Source organism: Peromyscus californicus, unplaced genomic scaffold, assembly GCF_007827085.1.
Source record: "Peromyscus californicus insignis strain IS unplaced genomic scaffold, ASM782708v3 Scaffold_8__1_contigs__length_139910024, whole genome shotgun sequence".
Taxonomy (NCBI): Eukaryota; Metazoa; Chordata; class Mammalia; order Rodentia; family Cricetidae; genus Peromyscus; species Peromyscus californicus.
In genome coordinates this window covers 49371053-49393347 of record NW_026294606.1, presented here as the reverse complement: position 1 = coordinate 49393347, position 22295 = coordinate 49371053, and the positions used below count along the sequence as shown (strand labels likewise).

Sequence of the window (22295 nt, the reverse complement as noted above, 5' to 3'; positions counted from 1 at the left end):
TTTTTTTAAAACTAAATTGTGTGTGTGTGTGTGTGTGTGTGTGTGTGTGTGTGTGTGCGCGCGCGCGCGCTGGTGTACAGGTGGAAGCCAGAGGGCCAGTTTCAGGAGTCGGTACTCTTTTTCCACCTTGTGGGGTCCAGGAAGGAAAACTCTGCTTGTCAGGCTCAGATGCCTGCTAAGTCATCTCATCAGCACCTCTTGTAATTAAATCTGAATCCAGTGCTGTTGGCAAATGTCAACTGGACATTCTGAAAATTAGAGCTGCCTACTTAACTCTCAAAGTACAGCATGTGTACCTGCAGAACAGGTTAAGGGCAAGCAGGACTGCCGAGCACTCAGCCTTCTTTAGCTTGGTAACTAACAGCTAACCAAGCCTCAGTTGGAAGAGGTGGCGTGTTCTTCCCAGGCTAGAAGAGGCTCTGATGGTGGTCTTTCTGGTGCTGTTAGTGACTCATCATCAGTCAGCAATCATTAAAAAACCCCCCACTGGGGCTGGAGAGAAGGCTTGGTAGTCAAGTGCTCATACTGCTCTTCCAGAGGACCTGAGTTCGGTTCCCAGCCCCCATGCTGAGCTGACTTCCTTCTGACTTCCCTTCTGGTCTCCAAGAACACCTGCACTCACACGCACACACCACTCCCCACATACATATACATAATCGAAATAAAATAAATCTTTAAAAACTCCACTTGCCTGCTTTTGTACTAGCTGACAAGGAACCTGCAGTATGTGCCCATAGAGAACTTCTAATTCACTTGGGATTCTCTTTTTAGAACCCCAAACCCACTTATGTCATCCAAAACATCAAACTAAGATATAACGACATTCAAACCTCAGTTCAGGCTCAGAAATGACAGCTAGTTTGAAGAATGCACAGTCTGCATTTAAAAACTCCTGCAAATGTGGTTCTATAAAAGTGTATTTCTTCATGCTAATGAAAATAACAAGATGCTTCCTAAAGGTTCCCACTTTATTAAAAACACAGTAATTTGTCATAATTGTGTCAGCTTTACACACTAAATTTAAATATTTAAAGGCAAACCCACTTTATGGAGTAGATACTATTTTGAAGATTGATTCACACTATTGCATTAGCTAAGCTAGGAGCATCTCCTGCTTTCTTTTTCTTCTTTATTTGGAGGAATGTAGACAATGTTTTGGGGGTGAGACAGTATCTTATTACGTAGCCCTGGTACTATGAAGTCTAAGGTGTTTTCAAACTTGTGATCTTCCTGCCATACCTTCTTCAGAGCTAGGTTTATAGGTGTCAACCACAATACCCAACTTTCAGTATTATTATTATTGTTGCTGTTGTTATTATTATTATTATTAACAAGGTATTCTAGCTATAAGCCTGAAGAATTTTGCTCGGTGGCAAAACATGTGCTTCACATGTGCAAGGCTCCAGTTTCAATCCCTAGTGAAGGGAGACAAAGAGAAGGAGTAGAGAGGGAGTAAGGGAGGGGAGGAGGAGAGAGGGAAGGATAGAGAAAACAAAGAAGAAAGGAAAACCCTCTGCCTATTTTGTTAGTTAATTTGTGAACTTCCTAGTGCAATATGCAGAACAGAGACCCGTGTTAAAAATAACGTCTGTTCTGAACATGTGCTCATCTTTTGCAAAGTGATTCCACCCCAAGAATAGAACAGCACCACCAGGGGCTTTTCCCACAGAAATATAACATTTCTGAAAACTCAACTTAGATGCCTCTCATTTGATAATGACTACTCAATGTCACAATAGCCTACTCAAATTTTAATTTACAAGCACAGTTTCCAAACAGACAACTGGATCACCATTCAAGACTTTTACCTTCCACTGAGATGTCCTGAATGGCAAAGCGGAGGATGATGGTCCAGATCATACCCAGGGTCATTTTCACATTGCCATCGACTATTTCTGGGGTGCGAAAAACAAGTTAGTGGACAGATGACACAATCAGTACACAGTTGGCAAGGATACACATGAGCAGACCCGTCTGATTAAACAAGTGTTGCAGAATGTCTGCTTGTGTGGCATTTATTGCAAATGGTTCTAGTTTAAATGAATTCTGAGTTAATAATAAGCACCAATCTTGTATATGTTCTGTTGCTGCAGACCACCTAGGAGTTCTACGACTCCATCAGAGAGAAGACACTGTCCTCTCATCTCTGTCCTGCCCCACCTTGCAGTCTTCCCTAAATGGCAATTGCAGGACTCAGCATGCACAGTGACATGCAGCTGATCCAGCTCCTGGCCTCCCCTCATGCCCAGTCTTCCACAGACAATGGGGAGGCTGCTCCCTTCCTAGAAATTAGGAGTTTTATTCAGTTTTGCTTTGTTTTCTTTTGAGACAAGATCTTACTATGCAGCCAGGGCTGGCCTTGAAGTCCCTATGTAGCCAGAAATGCGCTCAAACTTAAATGGACCTTAGCCTCTCAGGTTCTGGAATGACAGACATGTCTCAACACCACACCTGGTCCTAGTGATCAGTTCCTAACCTAGAGTCCTTCAGACACGAATCTTGTTTCTCGTTCCAGTAACAGGTCTGAAGAAGACAAGGTGTGATACTTGCTGTTGTTCTTTACCAGTGAGTCTAGACTCTGGGACCCACTCCTGGTTCTCAGGTCTATAGGCAGTGCCTAGTAGGGAGCATGGTACAGGCATGGAGCATGGTGGGAGTAGGGAGGAAACAGACCTCCTCCTTAGGAGGTCGCCTCTCACCTACCTTCAGCCCCAATCGACACCAGTTTCACCCCCTTGCTGGCTATGTAGTCCAAAGCCTTGTTGACATTCGCAATCTTGTGGAACCGCATTTTGCCCCGGTCAGGTTTGGGCAGCCTTTCCCCTGAAGGAAGAAAAAAGAATCATTCAGAGTACTGCCTTGGTTCTGAATCAAGGGGTTAAATACTAGAATCTAGGCTTTTTTTTAAAAGAGGAAATGATCACCCCACTGCTTCTGACATCTTCCTGGTTTCCCCAAATGACAAAGAGGGAACACATTCAAGGCCAATGTGACCAAGAGAGCTATGGCATTAAGGATATTGCACTCTTTGCAGACATATCAGTATGTCAGGTCTGGCCATGAGCTAGGCTTCACATTCACAAAGAGAAAAGCCAGTTAGTGACCCTGGAGCATTCAGAGTTGCTGGCTAGCTGTTAGAGGAAGTCAGGTAGCCTAATTGAAGTCACAGGAGTAGTTGCCAGGGCTTCCTAGACATCTGGTTATGAGGCTATCTGGACCAGAGTGGGCTTGCCATTCTCCTTCTTAGTCACATCTTTTTTTTTTTTTTTTTTTTTTTTTTTTTTTGGTTTTTCGAGACCGGGTTTCTCTGTGTAGCTTTACGCCTTTCCTGGATCTCACTCTGTAGACCAGGCTGGCCTCGAACTCACAGAGATCCGCCTGGCTCTGCCTCCCGAGTGCTGGGATTAAAGGCGTGCGCCACCACCGCCCGTCCTTAGTCACATCTTAAGGGCCACCTACTCACCCTGCCCTGTCTATACCGGATGACAAGCCCAGGGTGATCTTCGCACGAGTCCAGTCATGTGAAACACGTGCACTGGCCTGGACCAGGGGTCATTTATTTCTGTAATTTATACTAGGTGGACTAAAGATGAAGCAGATAGCGTGGCAGGGACCATACAAGTGTCCATTTTTTCTCTTGCTTTGAGATGTTCAGTATATTATTTTGTTTTACTGGGGTTTTTGTTTGTTTTATTTTCTTTTGTTTTTTGAGTCTGGATCTCATCATGTACCCTAGGCTGGCCTGCAACTTCCTATGGCTTCAAACTCATGGTGATCCTTTTGATTCAGACTGGAATTATAGAGCTGTACTGTCACATCAAGCCCTAAACATTTTTAAAATCTATTATACACAGAATCCATTCATTTAGAACGGGGGTGGGGGGGGACCAACAAACAAACAAAAAACAAAAACAAACAAACAACCCAGGCAGATTGCTCTTTGAAAAAGTTTTTCTTGGCCTTGGCCTTGTTCTTTGAGACAGGGTCTTACTGTGTAGCCCTGGCTTGCCTGTAACTTGCTATGTAGACCAGGCTGGTCTGGAACTCACAGAAATCCATCCGCCTCTGCCTACCCAGTGCTAGAATTAACTGCACCCAGCTTTTTGCCATGTTGTAGCCAACCAACTTCAAAGAGCATGTTCATCTTCACAGACCCTGCCCTGTAGGTTACATGTTAGACACGGTCCAGAGCCTGCACACCCACCTGAGATGACCATGTTAGACACAGTGCAGAGTCTGCACACCCACCTGAGATGATCATGTTAGACACGGTCCAGAGCCTGCACACCCACCTGAGATGACCATGTTAGACACAGTGCAGAGTCTGCACACCCACCTGAGATGACCATGTTAGACACAGTGCAGAGTCTGCACACCCACCTGAGATGACCATGTTAGACACGGTCCAGAGCCTGCACACCCACCTGAGATGACCATGTTAGACACAGTGCAGAGCCTGCACACCCACCTGAGATGACCATGTTAGACACAGTGCAGAGTCTGCACACCCACCTGAGATGACCATGTTAGACATAGTGCAGAGTCTGCACACCCACCTGAGATGACCATGTTAGACACAGTCCAGAGCCTGCACACCCACCTGAGATGACCATGTTAGACACAGTGCAGAGTCTGCACACCCACCTGAGATGACCATGTTAGACACAGTGCAGAGTCTGCACACCCACCTGAGATGACCATGTTAGACACAGTGCAGAGTCTGCACACCCACCTGAGATGACCATGTTAGACACAGTGCAGAGTCTGCACACCCACCCACCTGAGATGACCATGTTAGATACGGTCCAGAGCCTGCACACCCACCTGAGATGACCATGTTAGACACAGTGCAGAGTCTGCACACCCACCTGAGATGACCATGTTAGACACAGTGCAGAGTCTGCACACCCACCTGAGATGACCATGTTAGACACAGTGCAGAGTCTGCACACCCACCTGAGATGACCATGTTAGACACAGTGCAGAGTCTGCACACCCACCTGAGATGACCATGTTAGACACGGTCCAGAGCCTGCACACCCACCTGAGATGACCATGTTAGACACAGTGCAGAGTCTGCACACCCACCTGAGATGACCATGTTAGACACAGTGCAGAGTCTGCACACCCACCCACCTGAGATGACCATGTTAGACACGGTCCGGAGCCTGCACACCCACCTGAGATGACCATGTTAGACACAGTGCAGAATCTGCACACCCACCTGAGATGACCATGTTAGACACGGTCCGGAGCCTGCACACCCACCTGAGATGACCATGTTAGACACAGTGCAGAGCCTGCACACCCACCTGAGATGACCATGTTAGACACAGTGCAGAGTCTACACACCCACCTGAGATGACCATGTTAGACACGGTCCAGAGTCTGCACACCCACCTGAGATGACTTCCAGAAGAAGCATGAGCTTGAGGCCATTTCTGAAATCCTCCTCGATGTTCTCGATCTGGGTGCCAGCTTTCCGTAGGTGCGAGTTGCACCAGGCAGTGAAGGTCTGCAAAGAAAACCAGACTCAGTGAGCACAGGCCAAGCAGCTGGCAGACCTCTTCTTCATGGACAGCACCTGGCTCCTTTGAAAGCAGTGGTTCTCAACCTGTGGGTCGCGACCCCCTTGTGGTCAACTGACTCTTTCACAGGGGCTATGTATCAGATGTCCTGCATATCGAATACGTACATTACAATTCACAACAGTATCAACATTACAGTTCTGAAGCAGCATCAAAGTCATTTTATGGTTGGTGGTCACTACAACACAAGGAACTGTATTAAAAGTATCTCAGTATTAGGAAGGTTAAGAACCGCTGAAAGGGTCTGTCAGAGGCTAGGGCCACCTGGTCTTCTACAGGAAACAGAATTCAATGTAGAGAAGAATTGGAGACACAGAGGTGAACACTCAGTAAAATCTCCTCAGGGACAAAATTCATTTGTTTGCAACTACAACTTGAGGAATTTAAAATTTTTTACATGTATTTACTTACGTATCTGTTTAGTTATTTTGTGGGGGAGAGGGATACATGAGTGAAAGGATGCACATGTGGAAGTCCGAGGACAACCTGCAGGAGTCCATTCTTTCCTTCCGCCTCAGGCCTCAGGAACAGAGCTAAGGGTGGCAGACTTGGCAACCAGTGCTTCTGCCTGCTGAGCCTCGCTCCGCCTCTGAGGGGTTCTCACCTTCAGTGAGAAGTGGCTCCACACGGACACCCAGTCCTTGAGCCTTCTGACGAACGCTTACTTTGAAGGAAAGAGACAGTAAGGGCATGCTTTTAGTCCTTGAATTCAGCAGAAGTAAGCTTGCCTGCTGAAGAGACATAAATAATGCCGAAGGAATGCTGAAACCGCTCTCTGTTGCGGGTGGCTGACACTGTTACAGCGCAGAGGAGGGGAGGGACCCACAACTACCAATTATCAGTTTATCTTGAAAGAACAATAATTTTAAGTTCCTAGCTTAATCAATTAAAACAAACTTAGTATATTATTTAAAAAATAAAAATAGTAATAACCTCCTAGGAGCTTATTCTATGTCTTGAGCTCAGATTCTGTATTTTTTAAAGATTTATTTTATTTTAAAGTGTGTGTGTGTGTGTGTGTGTGTGAGAGAGAGAGAGAGAGAGAGAGAGAGAGAGAGAGAGAGAGAGAGAGAGAGAGAGAGAGAGAGCAGGGTCCCACGAGCTCAGAAGAAGGTGTCAGATCACCTGGAGCTGGAGTTACAGCTGGTTGTGAGTCACCTGATAGGGTGTTGGGAACTGAACTTGGGTCCTCTGGAAGAGTAGTACACGGGCTTAATCACTAAGTCATGTCTCCAGCGCCTAGATTCTGGATTTTAAACTTGACTAAACATGGCCCCACCCGGACTGCCTCTAGGTCCTATCATATTAACAAGTCACTAGTACAATTTGCAGAGGAAAACGGACCCCACATTAGTGGCACCCTAAGTTACTCTGCTATTTTTCAAGCTTCTTTTAACTCAGCTTTCACTTGTGTGCTATTTCCTGCCAAAACCAGATTATAAATGCTTCAGGCAGCTGCTGGCTAAGAATGCAAACTGTCCCCCTGTCACAACAGCTGCTGGGCTCAGGAACAAAGTGCCCAGCATATAAAAGGGGGGAGGGGCAGGCAGGGGACACATAAAGAGGGTCTGTACTCATGATGAGAAAAATCAGCCTCTCCCAAACAGGCTGCTTCCAAGCAGGCCCAGGAAAAAGCACAGTGCCCATAAAAACCAACTTTCCCAGGTAATAAAGGGGACTTTTGAATTTTTTTTTTTTTTTTTTTTTTTTTCGAGACAGGGTTTCTCTGTGTAGCTTTGCGCCTTTCCTGGGTCTCGCGCTGTAGACCAGGCTGGCCTCGAACTCACAGAGATCCGCCTGCCTCTGCCTCCCGAGTGCTGGGATTAAAGGCGTGCGCCACCACCGCCCGGCGGGACTTTTGAATTTATCAGTCATTTGTTTCATGAACTACATGAAACTGATAGAAATTCAATGGCAAAATGTGTAAGCATTTTTTCGGAATTACAGAAATCAAATTTGCCCCAAGAGTCTAAATGAATAATTGCTTCTCCTAAACACACTTGAGCTTTAGACATAAATATGGAAGCTCCAATAGACCTAGATCCTATCAATGGGGCAGTGTCTAGTTCCAAGTGGCTATTGAGACTTATTATGTAGCCTCAAAGTTACACCAGTCATCGTTCAAGGGCTCAGTGTGAGGTGTTGCAGCCACAGAGCATTCCCAGCATCACTCTAGATATCAGGCTTGCTATCTGAAGGTAAGATGGCTACAAGAATGTTGCTTAAGTGTAACTTCACTGTATGTACTTAGGGGCTGGGAATGTAGCTCAATTGGCAGAGTACTTGCATGGTGTGTATTAGCCCTGGGTTTGGTCTCTAGTACCAAATAAGAACAAGGTTTCATCCTAGCACTGGGAGGTAGAAGCAGGAGAATTAGGAGTTCAAGGTCATTCCTGACTACATACAGAGTTTGAGGTCAGCCTGGGCTATATGAGACTCTGTCAAAACAAACAAATAAAACAAACAAAAAGCAAACAAACATAAAACAGGGCCAGCAACATGGCTCAGCAGGTAAAGGAGTTTACCACCAAGCCTGATGACTTAAATTAGATTTCTGGGATCCACAGGGTGGAAGGAGAGAATCAACTCCTGAAAGATGTCCTTTGACCTAGACACACACACACACACACACACACACACACACACACACACACACACACACACACACACTTAAAATTTAAAGACTTTTTAAGAACTAACATTACACAACAACAGAACTACCTGAAAGGTGCTCTTATTTGTTTAACTGACAACATCCAGATTAATTACATATGTGTGTGATCCTGCAGGGAAGACACAGAATACCAGATCACCTAAAAATTGACAGAGAGGAAAACATAACAATGTAAACATTTATAGAGTTGCTTTTATTTAGGCTCTACTTAAAAAAGGACTAGCTGTGGTACTTGGTGTCTTATCATTTAAATCCTTTCGAAGTCAGGGTATCAGAGGCACTTCTGTACATATCCCCAAAGCTGCTCATGACATCAGCACAGGCTTCTAACACCCCATGGAATGCTGTGAAAATCACACTGATAATGTCTTTTCTTGGGCACAACTACAGTGGAGGCTTTCTATCATACATATTACAAGGTTGTGCAAGTCCAGAGAATGAGTGTAATCTAAACAGCCAATGTGTTCAGCAGGATGCAGCCCCAGGAAGCATCCTACCTTTAAATGAGTTCTCCAAAGCACCAACAAAGGATGTGGCTGAGTACCATGGGAAGGGAGCTCAGACGGCTCCATGACAATTGCTGGCAAAGAGGCCAATGCATACTGAGATGGAATTATACGGCTTCTTAGAATGTTTAACGTGGACTCTATTTACAGTTTTAATTGCCACAGCCTAGGGACATTATTCCTATACCTTTGCCATCACAGGGGCTTCTGGGAAAAGTATTTGGATCCTTAGGATACACAAGACAGCAACAAAACTCTACAACCTTCTGGAACTTCCTTTGTAGGTGTTCTTGCTTAGTGATATATAAATATACAGCAATATATATGTATATATTTATATATTTAAGGTCCATGGGAACTGAACCTTGGAGAACTCAAGTAGCCACAAAGGTAGGACCACATTACTCCAGGAGGGACCTCAGAACTAGATCCCCTAGCCAGATGCCCCATATTAAAGGAAAGTGGCACTCTGAGAACTAAAGATAGGCCATGGAGGAAGGACACAAAAATCTCCCGCCCCACAGCTCTCCCCAGAAGCTGCCTAGCCAGTCTGAGACCCTCCACCATCTTCCCTCCAGCTCAAACCCTCTTCCACCTCACTATTCCCATTCCTCTGCACCTAGTGATAAATCCAAGTGTTTTAGATATCTCAGAAATAGGGACATAGCTAAGCACAGTGGCATGTGAATGTAATCCTCGTCACTTGTAAGGCTGAGGCAGGAGACTCATGAGTTCAAGGTCAGTCTGGGTTACATACCAAGAACCAGTGTCAAAAACAAGGGAGTGAGGCAAACATAAAAACATGTTAGAGGGAGGGTCAGCAAGATGGCTCAGGGAATAAAGGCAGTTGCTGTCAAGCCTGACGAACCCACATGGTGGAAGGAGAAAACTGACTCTTGAAAGTTGTCCTCCAACTACACACACACACACACACACACACACACACACACACACACACACACACACACACTGTTATGTATACAAACACACACACACACAAAAAATAAATAAATAAAGGTAATAAAAAATATTAAAACAACCAAGCCGGGCAGCCATGGCACATGCCTTTAATCCCAGCACTCGGGAGGCAGAGCCAGGCAGATCTCTGTGAGTTCAAGGCCAGCCTGTTCTACAGAGTGAGATCCAGGACAGGCACCAAAACTACACGGAGAAACCCTGTCTCAAAAAAAAAAAAACAAAAAAAACAAAAAACAAGAGAGAGAGAGAGAGAGAGAGAGAGAGAGAGAGAGAGAGAGAGAGAGAGAGAGAGAGAGAATTCAGAGAACCACAAGCCAGAAAGGAAGACAAATAAACTAAGCTCAAAGTCCCAGAGATAACAGATAGAAGTGCAGTGACAGGCACTGCTGCTCTGGGTGTGAAGATGAACAGTCAACTTGACTGGATTTGGAATCACCTAGGAGACACTGCTGGGCCTGTCTGAGGAAGAGGGGAAGGAAGAAAGATACACCCTGTCTGTGAGCAGCACCACCCCAGGGGCTTTGTCACAGCAAAAGGAAAGAGATGCTGTGTGGTCCTTAGACTACTGGAGTAAGTAAAGGAAAGAGATGCTGTGTGTGGTCCTTAGACTACTGGAGTAAGTAAAGGAAAGAGATGCTGTGTGTGGTCCTTAGACTACTGGAGTAAGTAAAGGAAAGAGATGCTGTGTGTGGTCCATAGACTACTGGAGTAAGTAAAGGAAAGAGATGTTGTGTGGTCCATAGACTACTGGAGTAAGTAAAGGAAAGAGATGTTGTGTGGTCCTTAGACTACTGGAGTAAGTAAAGGAAAGAGATGCCGTGTGTGGTCCTTAGACTACTGGAGTAAGTAAAGGAAAGAGATGCTGTGTGGTCCTTAGACTACTGAAGTAAGTAAAGGAAAAGATGCTGTGTGCGATCCTTAGACTACTGGAGTAAGTAAAGGAAAGAGATGCTGTGTGGTCCTTAGACTACTGGAGTAAGTACAGAATCCCTTCCCGGAGCACAGAGAATCACAACCGCCAAGGTGCTTTGTGGGCAGTCTACAGGCACAAGCTGGCTTCCCCTTCCAGTGGTGCTCATCCCTGGACCATAGAGGAGCTCTCCAGGCCCAGGAAGCAGCAGATAGGGCTAAGATTCTGGTCCTGTTCTGGTAACGTGTCAGTCACCTGCTTTCATTTGGTAAGACTGTGGGACACTCAAACCACCAACAGTCTCTAGTTCTGCCATAGTCCTGAATACAACCCAGAGGCTCCGGGAAAAAATGCTCCTCAAACCTTGAAACATGGCAGCCAAGGATCAGCTGAAGAGGCTTTCCAGGAGCACGTGTGAGAACATGGGGGGGGGGGGCATTCCATCTTTCACAAACGACGACTTAAATCCACTGATTTTCCCAGAGGGAAATTATAACACAGAACAACGTGTGTGCTTAATGGTGAGCATAACTTAGGTCCTCGCTGAACCGAGGAGAGAAACATGTGCTGTTCAGTTGCTCTGCTTGGTACTTGCCTTCACTTTTTAGTCAAGTACACCGATTAACATTCCATCCATTCATAAAATATTTTATTAAATTTTTTATGAGGAATGGTTTAAGGAAAAGTAGTTTCATCTGTAATTTAATTTTTTTTTATAAATTTACTTTTATTTTATGTGCATTGGTGTTTTGTCTGCATGTATGTCTGTGTTAAGATGTTAGATCTATCCCCTGGAACTGGAGTTACAGACAGGTATGAGCTGCCATGTGCATGCTGGGAATTGAACCCAGGTCCTCTGGAAGGGCAGTCAGTGCTCTTAACCGCTAAGCCGTCTCTCCAGCCCTAGGCAGCATCAGATCCCCTGGAACTAGAATTTGTTTGTTTGTTTTGAGACAGGGTTTTTCTGTGTAGTTTTGGTGCCTGTCCTGGATCTCACTCTGTAGACCAGGCTGGCCTCGAATTCACAGAGTGCTGGGATTAAAGGCCTGCGCCACCACCGCCCAGCTAAATTTTTTAAAATGTTATTTTATGTATATGGGTGTTTTGCCTGCAGGCACATCTATGCACCATGTGCATGCCTTGTGCCCATAGAGACCAGAGGAAGGTGTCAGGTCCCCTGGAACTGGAGTGACAGTTGGTTGTAAGCCACCATGTGTGTCCTCATGTGAACAGAACTTAGGTCCTCTCGAAGAACAGCCAGTGTTCCTAACCATTGACTCTCTAGCTTCATGTAGTTTTTTTGGCTTGTTTTCTTTTATTGTGTAATTATTTTTATCATTCTTCTTTGGTCACATGTGTACCTGAAGAGATTGTTGCTGGGGACACAAAGACTAATCAATGACCTAGAAGAGTCTGTTTCATCTCTTCCTCCTCTTCCTCCTGCTCCCCTTCCCCCCCACTCTTCTTCTCTCCCCCTTCCCCTGCCTTTGCTATGGTACTTGGGACTGAACGCAGGACTCCATGAATGCTAGGCAGGTGCTCTGCCATTGAGCTACCTCCTCGGTAAAAACAGGATCTAAGTTACTCAAGCTGACTTTGACTCACGCTGTAGCTCAGGCAAGTCTTGAATTTGTGATTCTCCTGCCTTAGACTTCTAAGCAGCTGGGATCATAGGCCTGTGTCACCAGACCTGGCTGGTTACTCTCAGTAAAAAGGTTCTAAGTCTGCTCCCTCTCTGTCTTTCAACCCTCACCACGACCTGTTCTCCAGACAAATTTGGGCAATATACTACTACATATAACACCCATTTCAGACACATTCTCTAAAATGGAAACGCCTTAGTGTTTTTCTGAATGCAATGGACCGGGCTCCACAGAATGAAGGTCAAGGGCAGGGAGGTCTTGTCAGTTCACTAGTGATAAGACAGAATGGTCTACAAGGGCATGGTCAGGAACCATGAAAGCATTCCGTGACTCTGAAGTTACTTATCATTACCTTTCCTCAGGGAGTCAAGAAGCACACACTGTGTGTTCTAAGCCTGCCTTGACACTTGCCCTGGCCTGAAACCTTCAGGTGAAACAGTCAAAATTTCCCAAAAAGGAACAGGGAGGATGGGCAGGGAGCTGCATCCAACCTGAAATCGTGGCTCAGAACTCACATTCTATTTCTGACTGTGACATTGTGCAATTATTTGTCCTTCACATTTTGATGGTTGCTCAGCTATAAAATAGGTACAATAACTGCCATGATCAGCATTGAGATAGTTCAAATGGTTATTAGGAGGAGAAATAAAGGAGTGGGCTGGCCAGTGTTGCCTGGCGAGATGATTCTGAATACACTCTGACCAAAAAAGAAAAACTGAATTAATTTAAACATATATATTAAAAACACAATTTTGTTTTAAGTTGATTTTTTTAAATGCTCCATTTACTATTTTATTTATAATAATTGCTTTCACGGTGTCTTCTTTTCTACTTCATGAATTCCTAATTTGCCACAATCACTGATCACCTTCCTGGTTCTTGATCACTATTGCAGAAGGAAAGGGAGTTCTAGAGAGCTGCCCATGCATTCAGCATCTTTGGTGGAGGTAGAGGAAGGAGGACAGAGCTCATTCTCTGAAGGGGATGGTTTTTAGAACTGCCACTGAGAAAGGACACTCTGCCCTCTCAGGGAGTAGATGGCCTAACCCTGAGGGTAGAAACACCTGCCACTCATCCATGCAGCTGCCACAAGAAGTAACTGCCTCACTATGAACCTCCCTGAACACCCCCAAATAGAAAAGCCTTGATAGTGTATACACCACACAAAGAGTGACACTGTGTCATCCATATGAATGCAACAGTGCCAACCCCAGCCAATAAGTACCTGGAAAGCCGCATCAGAAGCCAGCAGTGTAGCAGCTTGAAGGACAGCTTAGCTGGTGAAGAGCCTGCCTTGCAAGCCTGAGGGACTGAGTTTAGTCACCCAGAACCCATACAAAAACCATGTAAACCCTCCAAAAACTATGTTTAAAAAAGTGCCAGGCATGGTGGCACATGCTTGTAATCCCAGGGCTGAGGAGGCAGAGACAAGAGGATTCTTGGGGCACACTGGCCTAGGCCACCTGAAGAGTTGCAGGCCAGCGAGAGATCTTTCAACAAGCAAGGTGGGTGGCTCCTGAAGAGACATCTGAGATTGACTCTGGCCTCTAGACACACATGCATGCATAGAAGTGTAGCAACACACACACACACACACACACACACACACACACACACACACACACACACACATACCAAGAAGCCACCAGTGTGGCCTTAAATTTAAATATCCAGCTGAGTGTGGTGGCACATGCCTTTAATCGCAGCATTTGGGAGGCAGAAGTGGGGATATCTTCAAGTTTAAGGCCAGCTTGGTCTACATAGCCAGTTCCAGGGCAAGCAAGTCTACAGAGAGAGACTCTCTCTCAAACAAACAAAATTAAATATTCAGACCCTTCACCATCTTGGAAAAGATCAAGGAAAGTGTTTTGCAGGCCTCTACTTCATTCAGGAAGTCTCTGGACTCAGAAAGCACTCACAGGAGTGACAAAACATTGACCATGAGACTCAATAATCATCCAACAGGAAAAAAAAACCACCTCACACTTTCAAGGTTGTGCACTTTTCAACTTTTCACAGAATCTTAAAAACTTCACCAAAGCAGGACTGGGGTGCAGCTTAGTGATACAGTTTTTGTTTAATTTAGTATGCACAAGGTCCTGGGTTCCATCCCCAGGCTGAAAAATAAGTAAATTAAAGCAAGCAGTATACAACATCAGGAACATTAACCCTAAGGATCCTGCAAGCCGGTTACCATCAATCTCCAGGATGTCTTGAAGTTTGTTCAGAACCCCAATGTTCTCATAATTTACATGGCCAGGTATCAAGCTACACAGTAGGAAGTTCTTTTTTTTGGGGGGGGGGGCGTTTCAAGACAGGATTTCTCTGTGTAGTTTTGGTGCCTGTCCTGGATCTCGCTCTGTAGACCAGGCCTTGAACTCACAGAGATCCGCCTGGCTCTGCCTCCTGAGTGCTGGGATTAAAGGCGTGCGCCACCACCGCCACCACCGCCACCACCGCCGGGAAGTTCTTTCATTCTCTGCTAACAAACCTCTGCTTAATCTCCAAGATCATGTTAGACACTGTGACATGGGGAAGCACAGGTCAGCCACCCCTGACTACAGAGTGAGTTCATGACCTAATCTATGGTGAGACCCTGTCTTATAAAAGAGAGAGAGGGAAGAAAGGAAATCAGAGAGAGGAACAGGGAAAGGGAGGGAGGTAGGAAAGGTAGAGGAGGAGGGGGGAGAGAAAATGAATGAATGAATGAATGAATGAATGAATGAATGAATGAATACGAATCAAGCCACTTTAGAGTCTTGCTCAGGTAGGGAAAGGTCTCTCAGAGACAACCAACCCCTAGCTGTGATTTAAGCCTGCTTGAGCCTAGGAGCTATCCCACCTCTGATAGCTGAAGATAAACACACAGTTGCTTAGCACAGTTCACAGGATGTTGCTACCAGGCTAAAAGGGATACAAGGTCTCTGTCCCAGCACCTGGATGGCTGCCCAGTCTTCATCTTTCCCAGATTTATCAAGAGCACTGACACCACTGTTTAGAGAACTAACAGCATTGTTACTGTATCTTTGTTTTTTCAAGACAGTCTCCAGTAGCCAAATGTGCTGGCAACAGGTATGCACTACACTGCCTTGTCTAGTTTATATCATGCTGGGGATGGAACTCCAACTCCGGGTTCATGCATGGCTAGGCGGACAGTCTACCAACTGAGTCACACCCTCAGTCCTGTCATTAGCACATATCCTTGAAAACTGCATTTATTTCGTGTGTGTGTGTGTGTGTGTGTGTGTGTGTGTGTGTGTGTGTGTGCATATGGAGATCAGAAGACAGCTTGTGGGAGTTGGTTCTCTCCTGCCACATGGTCCTAGGAATCAAACAGGTTGTCAGGCTTGCTGGCAAGAGCCTTTACCAATTTTCTGGCCAATATTAGCATATCTTAACTTAATCTGATAAAAAGTATTCAGATCATTAGTTTTTCCGATAAGAGTTATGTTTGCCTATGTAATTTTAAAAAAAGAGCCCTATTGCCAAGGGACAATTAAAATAATAAAGTTACATTTAAATCAGGACATGGTTCGTAATAAACTGGATACACCTCCAATACTGCCTTCTTCAAATCACCCAGAGGACCAGGGCCTGTCCATCCCAACTTCCACAGTCTTGGCCACAAATACATTGGATTTCATTAGCAAAAGTGAGGGTCAAGGCTAGCACTGGCAGCATATTTAATGATGTGGAAATGATGAGAGAGGGAAAAGAGAAGAAGACCTTTGTGGAGTCAGTCCAGCACACCCTAGCTGGAGGGTCTCACTCTGGATGCTTTCTATCTAAAGCTGATGCACCCCCAAAGTCTTCACAGTAGGAAGGCCAGCAAACATCTCCAGGGCTTCCCGAAGCCCTGCCATTTTCATTGAACACTCAGGAGAAGCTGGTGAAGTCAACGACGCAGAAAACCAAGGTTCTCTGACCTCAATGGGAGCAGTCCTTGGAGTACAGTGGCATGTCATAACCACTTCTTATTTGAGGGTTGTTTGTGACAGGGTCTCTTTCGTGTGTCTCGGGCTAGCCTCAAACTCCCTAAGTGGTGCAAACCAGACTTCTGCCCCTACCGCCTCCACCTCTGGAGTAAGTGTTGGGATTACAGTAAATCCAATGTATGGTATTCTGGGTGTGGAGCCCAGGGCTTTGTCCATGCTAAGCAGGCACTCTATCACCTGAGATACATCCCTAGCCCATGCTTTTTTTCTTTGAGACAGAGTTTCATTTTGTAGCCCAGGCTAGCCTCACATTTGCAATCCTCCTGCCTCAGCTTCCCAGCATCACAGGCATGAGCTACCACCATGCCTGGAAGTCTGTTGCTGAATATGATCTTACTTACCAAGCTTTCAAAGTGTAACCAAGTTCTTTTTTAAAAACCAAAAATGCTCAGAACATGTATCTGTTCAAATTCTACATTTAAAAAAATTATCATGCCAAACTTAACTGTAGAATTCTCAAACATCACGAAAGACTCTGTAAGCTGAGAGAGAAGGGAGGGGGCAAAAATAACAGGCAACTTTACTGGACAGGATGTTTATAAAAATAGAATCCACTCATGGGTGACCAAGTGGGCAGGCTAAGCATGGCTCCTCCAGAACTTAGAAAGGCCGTCTTATCCAGACCTGGCCTTAATCAGAAATTCTGAACTGGGAACTTCAGGCTTCAACTGCCAAACTCAAGAGTCTGCCTTCTGTCTAAACCACAGGCTGCTCAGAATTCAGAAACACAAGTGCTAAGAAGTTGTGTAGCAAGAAATAATGCTTTCTGGGTTTTTCAACAAAGCTGAACCTAGCCTGGATGCACTGGGGTTTAAGGAGTGATCTCTCTGATATGTGGGAATCTTCCTCAAAACATCCAGAAAAAGGGAGTAGGGAGAAGGTTCAATGGTTAAAATGCTTGCTGCTCAAGCATGAGGGCCTGTGTTTGGATCCCCAGTACCCACCTCTGGGGGCTCATTAGCCAGCCAAAATAAAAATGGTGAGCTCAGGTCCAGTAAGACTCCACCTCAAAAACTAAGATGGAGAATGGCTTTAGGGAAGACCTATAATGGGGGCCTCTGACTTTCACATACACATGCATGTACCCCACCCACTCTCAACACACACACAAAAGTAAACAAATAAAATAACCTCCAGAAAGGATGAAAGAAATCATAGCTATGGAACATAGAGGTGGGAAATGGCTGGCAAGGTGGAGTTCCACAGGGAGAGAGCTGGGCTCCTAAGCCTCCTACATGCTCATCTGTGGTCTACAGTCATACACATGTCATCAATGACCTATATGCTCATCTGTGGTCTACAGTCATACACATGACATCAATGACCTTATATGCTCATCTGTGGTCTACAGTCATATACATGACATCAATTTAATTAAATCACCTATTTAATCTGGGTATGGTGATTCACACCTGTAATGGAAGAACTTAAGAGGCTGAGGCAGGGGACTGCCACTAGCTCAAGTCCAATGAACATCTTTAACATGGATTTACCATTACATAGGTTTATTTAAGAACTGTCTTTATTAATAGAGCCCTCCTAAAGATGTGCAGACAGGCTAAACACTCACTACTCCAGTCTACAGTGTAATCTTTCATTCTGTTTTGTTTGTTTTTAAAGACAGGGTTTCTCTGTGTAGCCCTGGCTGTCCTGGAATTCACTTTGTAGACTAGGTTGGCCTCAAACTCAGAGATCCACCTGCCTCTGCCTCCCAAGTGCTGGAATTAAAAGCATTCGTCACCATCGCTCAGCTAAAATGTAATTTTTTAAAGATTTATTTTATTATTTAATTGTGTGTATGTATCTGTGTGTGGGTATATACATATGGAGCTGGAATGACAGGTAGTGTGAGCCAACCAATGTGGGTGCTGGGAGCTGAACTTAGCGCTCTGCAAGAGCAACAGTGTTCTTTACCATACACACACACACACACACACACACACACACACACACACACATACATACACACACACTATATATATATATATATATATATATATATATATATATATATGCACACATATATATTGCATGAGACGAATGTGTACAGTTTATATGTGTTTGGAGGGGTGCCTGTCAGAGGAGAATGCTGGGTGTCCCTATCACTCTTTTCCTTGTTCCTTTCAGACAAGGTCTCTCACTAACTTGGATCGAGGCTGGCAGCCAAAAAGTCCCCTCTCCGCTCCCACACATTGCTGGGGTTACAGGTGTGCAGTCACACCCAGCTTTTACATGAGTGCTGAGGATTTGAACTTGGATCCTCATGCTTGCACAGCAAGTGCTTTTACCCAATGATCTACTTCTTCCCTCAATGGAAACTTGATCGATTTTGATGAAGGTAAGCAGCAGTTCATACAGGAGCAAGGCATCTATCACTTGTTGATCCGCCTCTTTTGCCCCACAAAACCAATAACTGTCCTAAATCATGGTTTTCTACATCCTTTTTCCATGTCAAATTTTCCCTTAAAGCACAACATAGCCAGGCATGGTGGTACACACCTGACATCCTAAAATAAAGGACAAAGAGGCAGGAGAATCAGGAGTTCGAGGCCGAGCTGGACTACACAGTGATTTCCAGGCTAGCCTGGGCTACACAATGAGCTCTAGCTGTACAGTGAGGACAGTCTCAAAATGTCAAAAACAAATGAAACCCAATGGGTATCCTCACATTCCCTCTGACACTCATTAATTGATGCTGGATTTAGGTTGACTTATTTAGCACTTTTTCTGCCTCACAAAGATCTTACATTTATCAAGAAGCCAAGCAGCTTCCATCTGTTGATTTCCTCCTGTTCAGGAGAAGCCTCCACAACACTTCAGCACAGCTTACAGAAGTCCATTACTCACGCTCCTGATTCTTGTCTTTCAGCTGCAATTACTCATCCCCACCTCTGCCGCCCTTACCTTAGAGTTAAGCTTTCTAATGAGAACAAATACTCTGAGGCTCAGAGTCCCAAGGCTAGCCGATAATGCAAGCTCACTCAAGGAACATTGCAAGATTCTCAAAACAACTTTTTAAAATTTTATTTATTTATTTTTATTTTATGCATATGGGTGTTTTGCCTGTGTGTATGTCTGTGCACCATGTATGTGCCTGATGCCCATAGAGATCAGAAGAGGGAGTTACATGTAGCGGTGAACTACTATGTGGGTGCTGGGATTCGAACCTGGGTCCTCTAGAAGAGCATCTGATACTCTAAACAGCTGAGCTATCTTTCCAGCTCTCAAAACAAAATTCTGTTTGTTTTTGGTTTTTAGACAGGGTCTCATTATGTAGTCCTTGCTGGCCTGGGATTCACAGAGATCTTCCTGCCCATGCGCCACCACACCTGGCTTTAAACCAAAATTTAAAAAACAAAACAAAACAAAAACCCCTGAGGTTGGTGACATAGCTTATCAGGCAAAAGGGCTGGCCACCAAGCCTGAGTTTGACACCCAGGACCCACATGACAGAAGGAAAGAACTGACTCCTGAAAACTGTCCTCGGACCTCCATAAGCACGCCTTGGTACAAGTCCACCTGCTTACACTAAATAAATGAATAAGTAAATAGAAAAAAGCTTTAAGCTAATATATATGATCTCTTCTGCTATTTTTTTTTTCAATGTAGGGAGTGGAACCCGGGGCTCTGGCACAGGCTAGGTAAGTGCTCTATCACTGAGCCACACCAAGTCCCATGCATCCTCTCTTCTAACAAAGGGTCACAGCTGATCTTGGGGAAGCCCTTCCTTTTAACTGACAAGAACTGTGTGATTCTTCCCCAACTATTTTAAGGCTAGACACATTATGTTAAACTATGCAAACATCTTCATAATGAAAGTCTAATCCATTTTCTCTGTAAAAGATGAAGGGGTGAAGTAAACACTGAGGATCACATGAAAGCTACTGGGGCCTCATCATGCAAGCTTTAACGCTGTGCTAGGCCCAGAGCCCAACTCAGCCACTAGCCTGGTGTTCTGTGGGGTCACACCTGCCTCCCAACTCTGGCATGAGATGGGTGGAGAATTCCTCCAAGGACTTACTGGTAAGCAACCATACTAAGGCTACATCTGATCGATCTGAGCTATGCTTCCCGAAATAACTTGCTCCCTCAGAGCCACGGAATCATGCAGGACACGAAGCTCCCTGGCCAGGCAGCCCAACTGTTGCTCAGTTTATTATACTTTGCTCATTCTCTTCCTGAGGGTGAAGTCAAAGCTGAAAGAAAAGCACATTGATGCTTCCCCCCTCAGCCCATCCAGCAACTGGGGGAGCAGCTTGTACCACACAGACAGCAAAATATTCTTTAATTCAAGTTCACCATCCATACTGTTACTATTTTGGGGGACCCAAATAAATGGCTGCCTACACAAAGGGATGAAAGCATTCATTTGGGAGGAAGCAGCTTTCTGGAATACACCATACTGTCTGCATTGCTGCCCCAGACCTCAGTCAGATACAGGCACAGCTTTCCTTACATATGCGGGGAATGCTTACCATATGGCAAAAACATGGGGAAGTCGGGCATTTCCAGCATCCTGCTGACTCCACCCAGCAGGTAGTCAGGCTGGGATTTCTTCATTAGGAAGGTTCCCTAAGGACTGGAGAGATGGCTCAGAGAATGAGAGCACTGACTACTTATTCTTCCTGGCGACCTGAGTCCCCAGCACTCACAACATTTGCTCTCATTCCAGATGACCTTGACGCCCCCTTCTGGCCTTCACAGGCACCAGGCATGCACTTGGTACACAGGCACACATGTAGGCAAAACACCCACACACATCAAATATTTTGGTGTTTAATTTTAAAGCAAGGTTCCCAGAAATGCTCACAAAAGTGCAGGATGAAGTCTTTGTTTTTTGAATCATTTCAGACAATTCCATGCTGTGGTTTAAAGATAAGCACGTGCTCCTACACCACTGCTCATCGTCGGCCAGGAAGCACCGAGACAAAACGTTTTCTGCTCTTCTCTGACGTGTGCCTTTAACTTTCTCACCTTTGTGTTTCACAATGAACACATGTCATTTATGCAACTACTTTGAAATACAGCTTAGAGAAGTAATTTGGAAGGCCAGTAAGTCACTGGGCTCAGTAGGTATAGGCACTTACCTCAAGCCTGATGACCTGAGTCCTTGGAACACACATGGTGAGGAGAAAGACTCCTGAAAGCTGTCCTCTGATCTCCATAGTACATGGGTGTGCACATACACACAAATGCAAAATAAATACAAAAGGTTTTTTAAAAATGTAAGTAATTTGGAGTGCTGGGGTGTAGCTTAGTGGTACAGCACTTGCCTTGGGTTGGTTTAAAACCAGCAGCAAAAATGGAAAAAAAGTTTAAAAAAAAAAAGAATTGGAAAAAACAAAAATTTTAAGGGTCTCTTATCTCCCAAGCTGGCCTTAAACTCCCTGTGTAGCTGAGGCTAGTCTTAAACTCCCTGTGTAGCTGAGGCTGGCCTCGAATCACTCACTGACCTTTTTACTTCTATTCCCAGTACAGGGTTACAAGCATACATCTCCAAGCTTTGTTGTGTGAGGTGTAAGTGGAACCCAGGGCATCATGTACAACTGGCAAGTTTTCTATCAACTGAGCTTTAACTCCAACCCCAAAATTATATAAAATTTGTTAGCCCAGATTCACAATTTTTCCCCTTCCCTGTTTATCTGTAATTATGTTAATTATTTTACTGTACTAATTTCCCATATTCCCAAACTAGTTACAATCCAGAAACCTTAGTTTTCTGAAGTCTACCTTTTCTTTCTTTCTTTCTTTCTTTCTTTCTTTCTTTCTTTCTTTCTTTCTTTCTTCCTTCCTTCCTTCCTTCCTTCCTTCCTTCCTTCTTCCTTTCTTTGTGAAATAGAGTCTTAAGCAGCCCAGGCTCACCCTGGACTTGCTGTGTAGCAGAGGGTGACCTTGAGCTCCTGAGCCTACAGGCATGTGCCACCAGGCCAGATGAAGTTCATCTCTTACTAAGGTGTTACTTCAAGAGTTTTCATATTCATGTGCAAGCCCCTGTACTTCA

At 44.8% G+C, this 22295-nt stretch overlaps 1 protein-coding gene across 2 annotated transcripts in view; it reads right to left on the bottom strand.

Annotated features, from left to right (window-relative positions):
* Actn2 (actinin alpha 2) overlaps positions 1-22295 on the bottom strand; it is a 77558-nt gene that overhangs the window by 40539 nt on the left and 14724 nt on the right. For both annotated transcript variants that reach the window (XM_052727548.1, XM_052727547.1), the window contains exons 2-4: positions 5401-5515; positions 2704-2823; positions 1809-1895 (exon numbers count right to left, since the gene is read on the bottom strand). In XM_052727548.1, coding sequence (XP_052583508.1) covers positions 1809-1895; positions 2704-2823; positions 5401-5515 — 322 coding nt within the window. The remainder of the gene's footprint in view (positions 1-1808; positions 1896-2703; positions 2824-5400; positions 5516-22295) is intronic.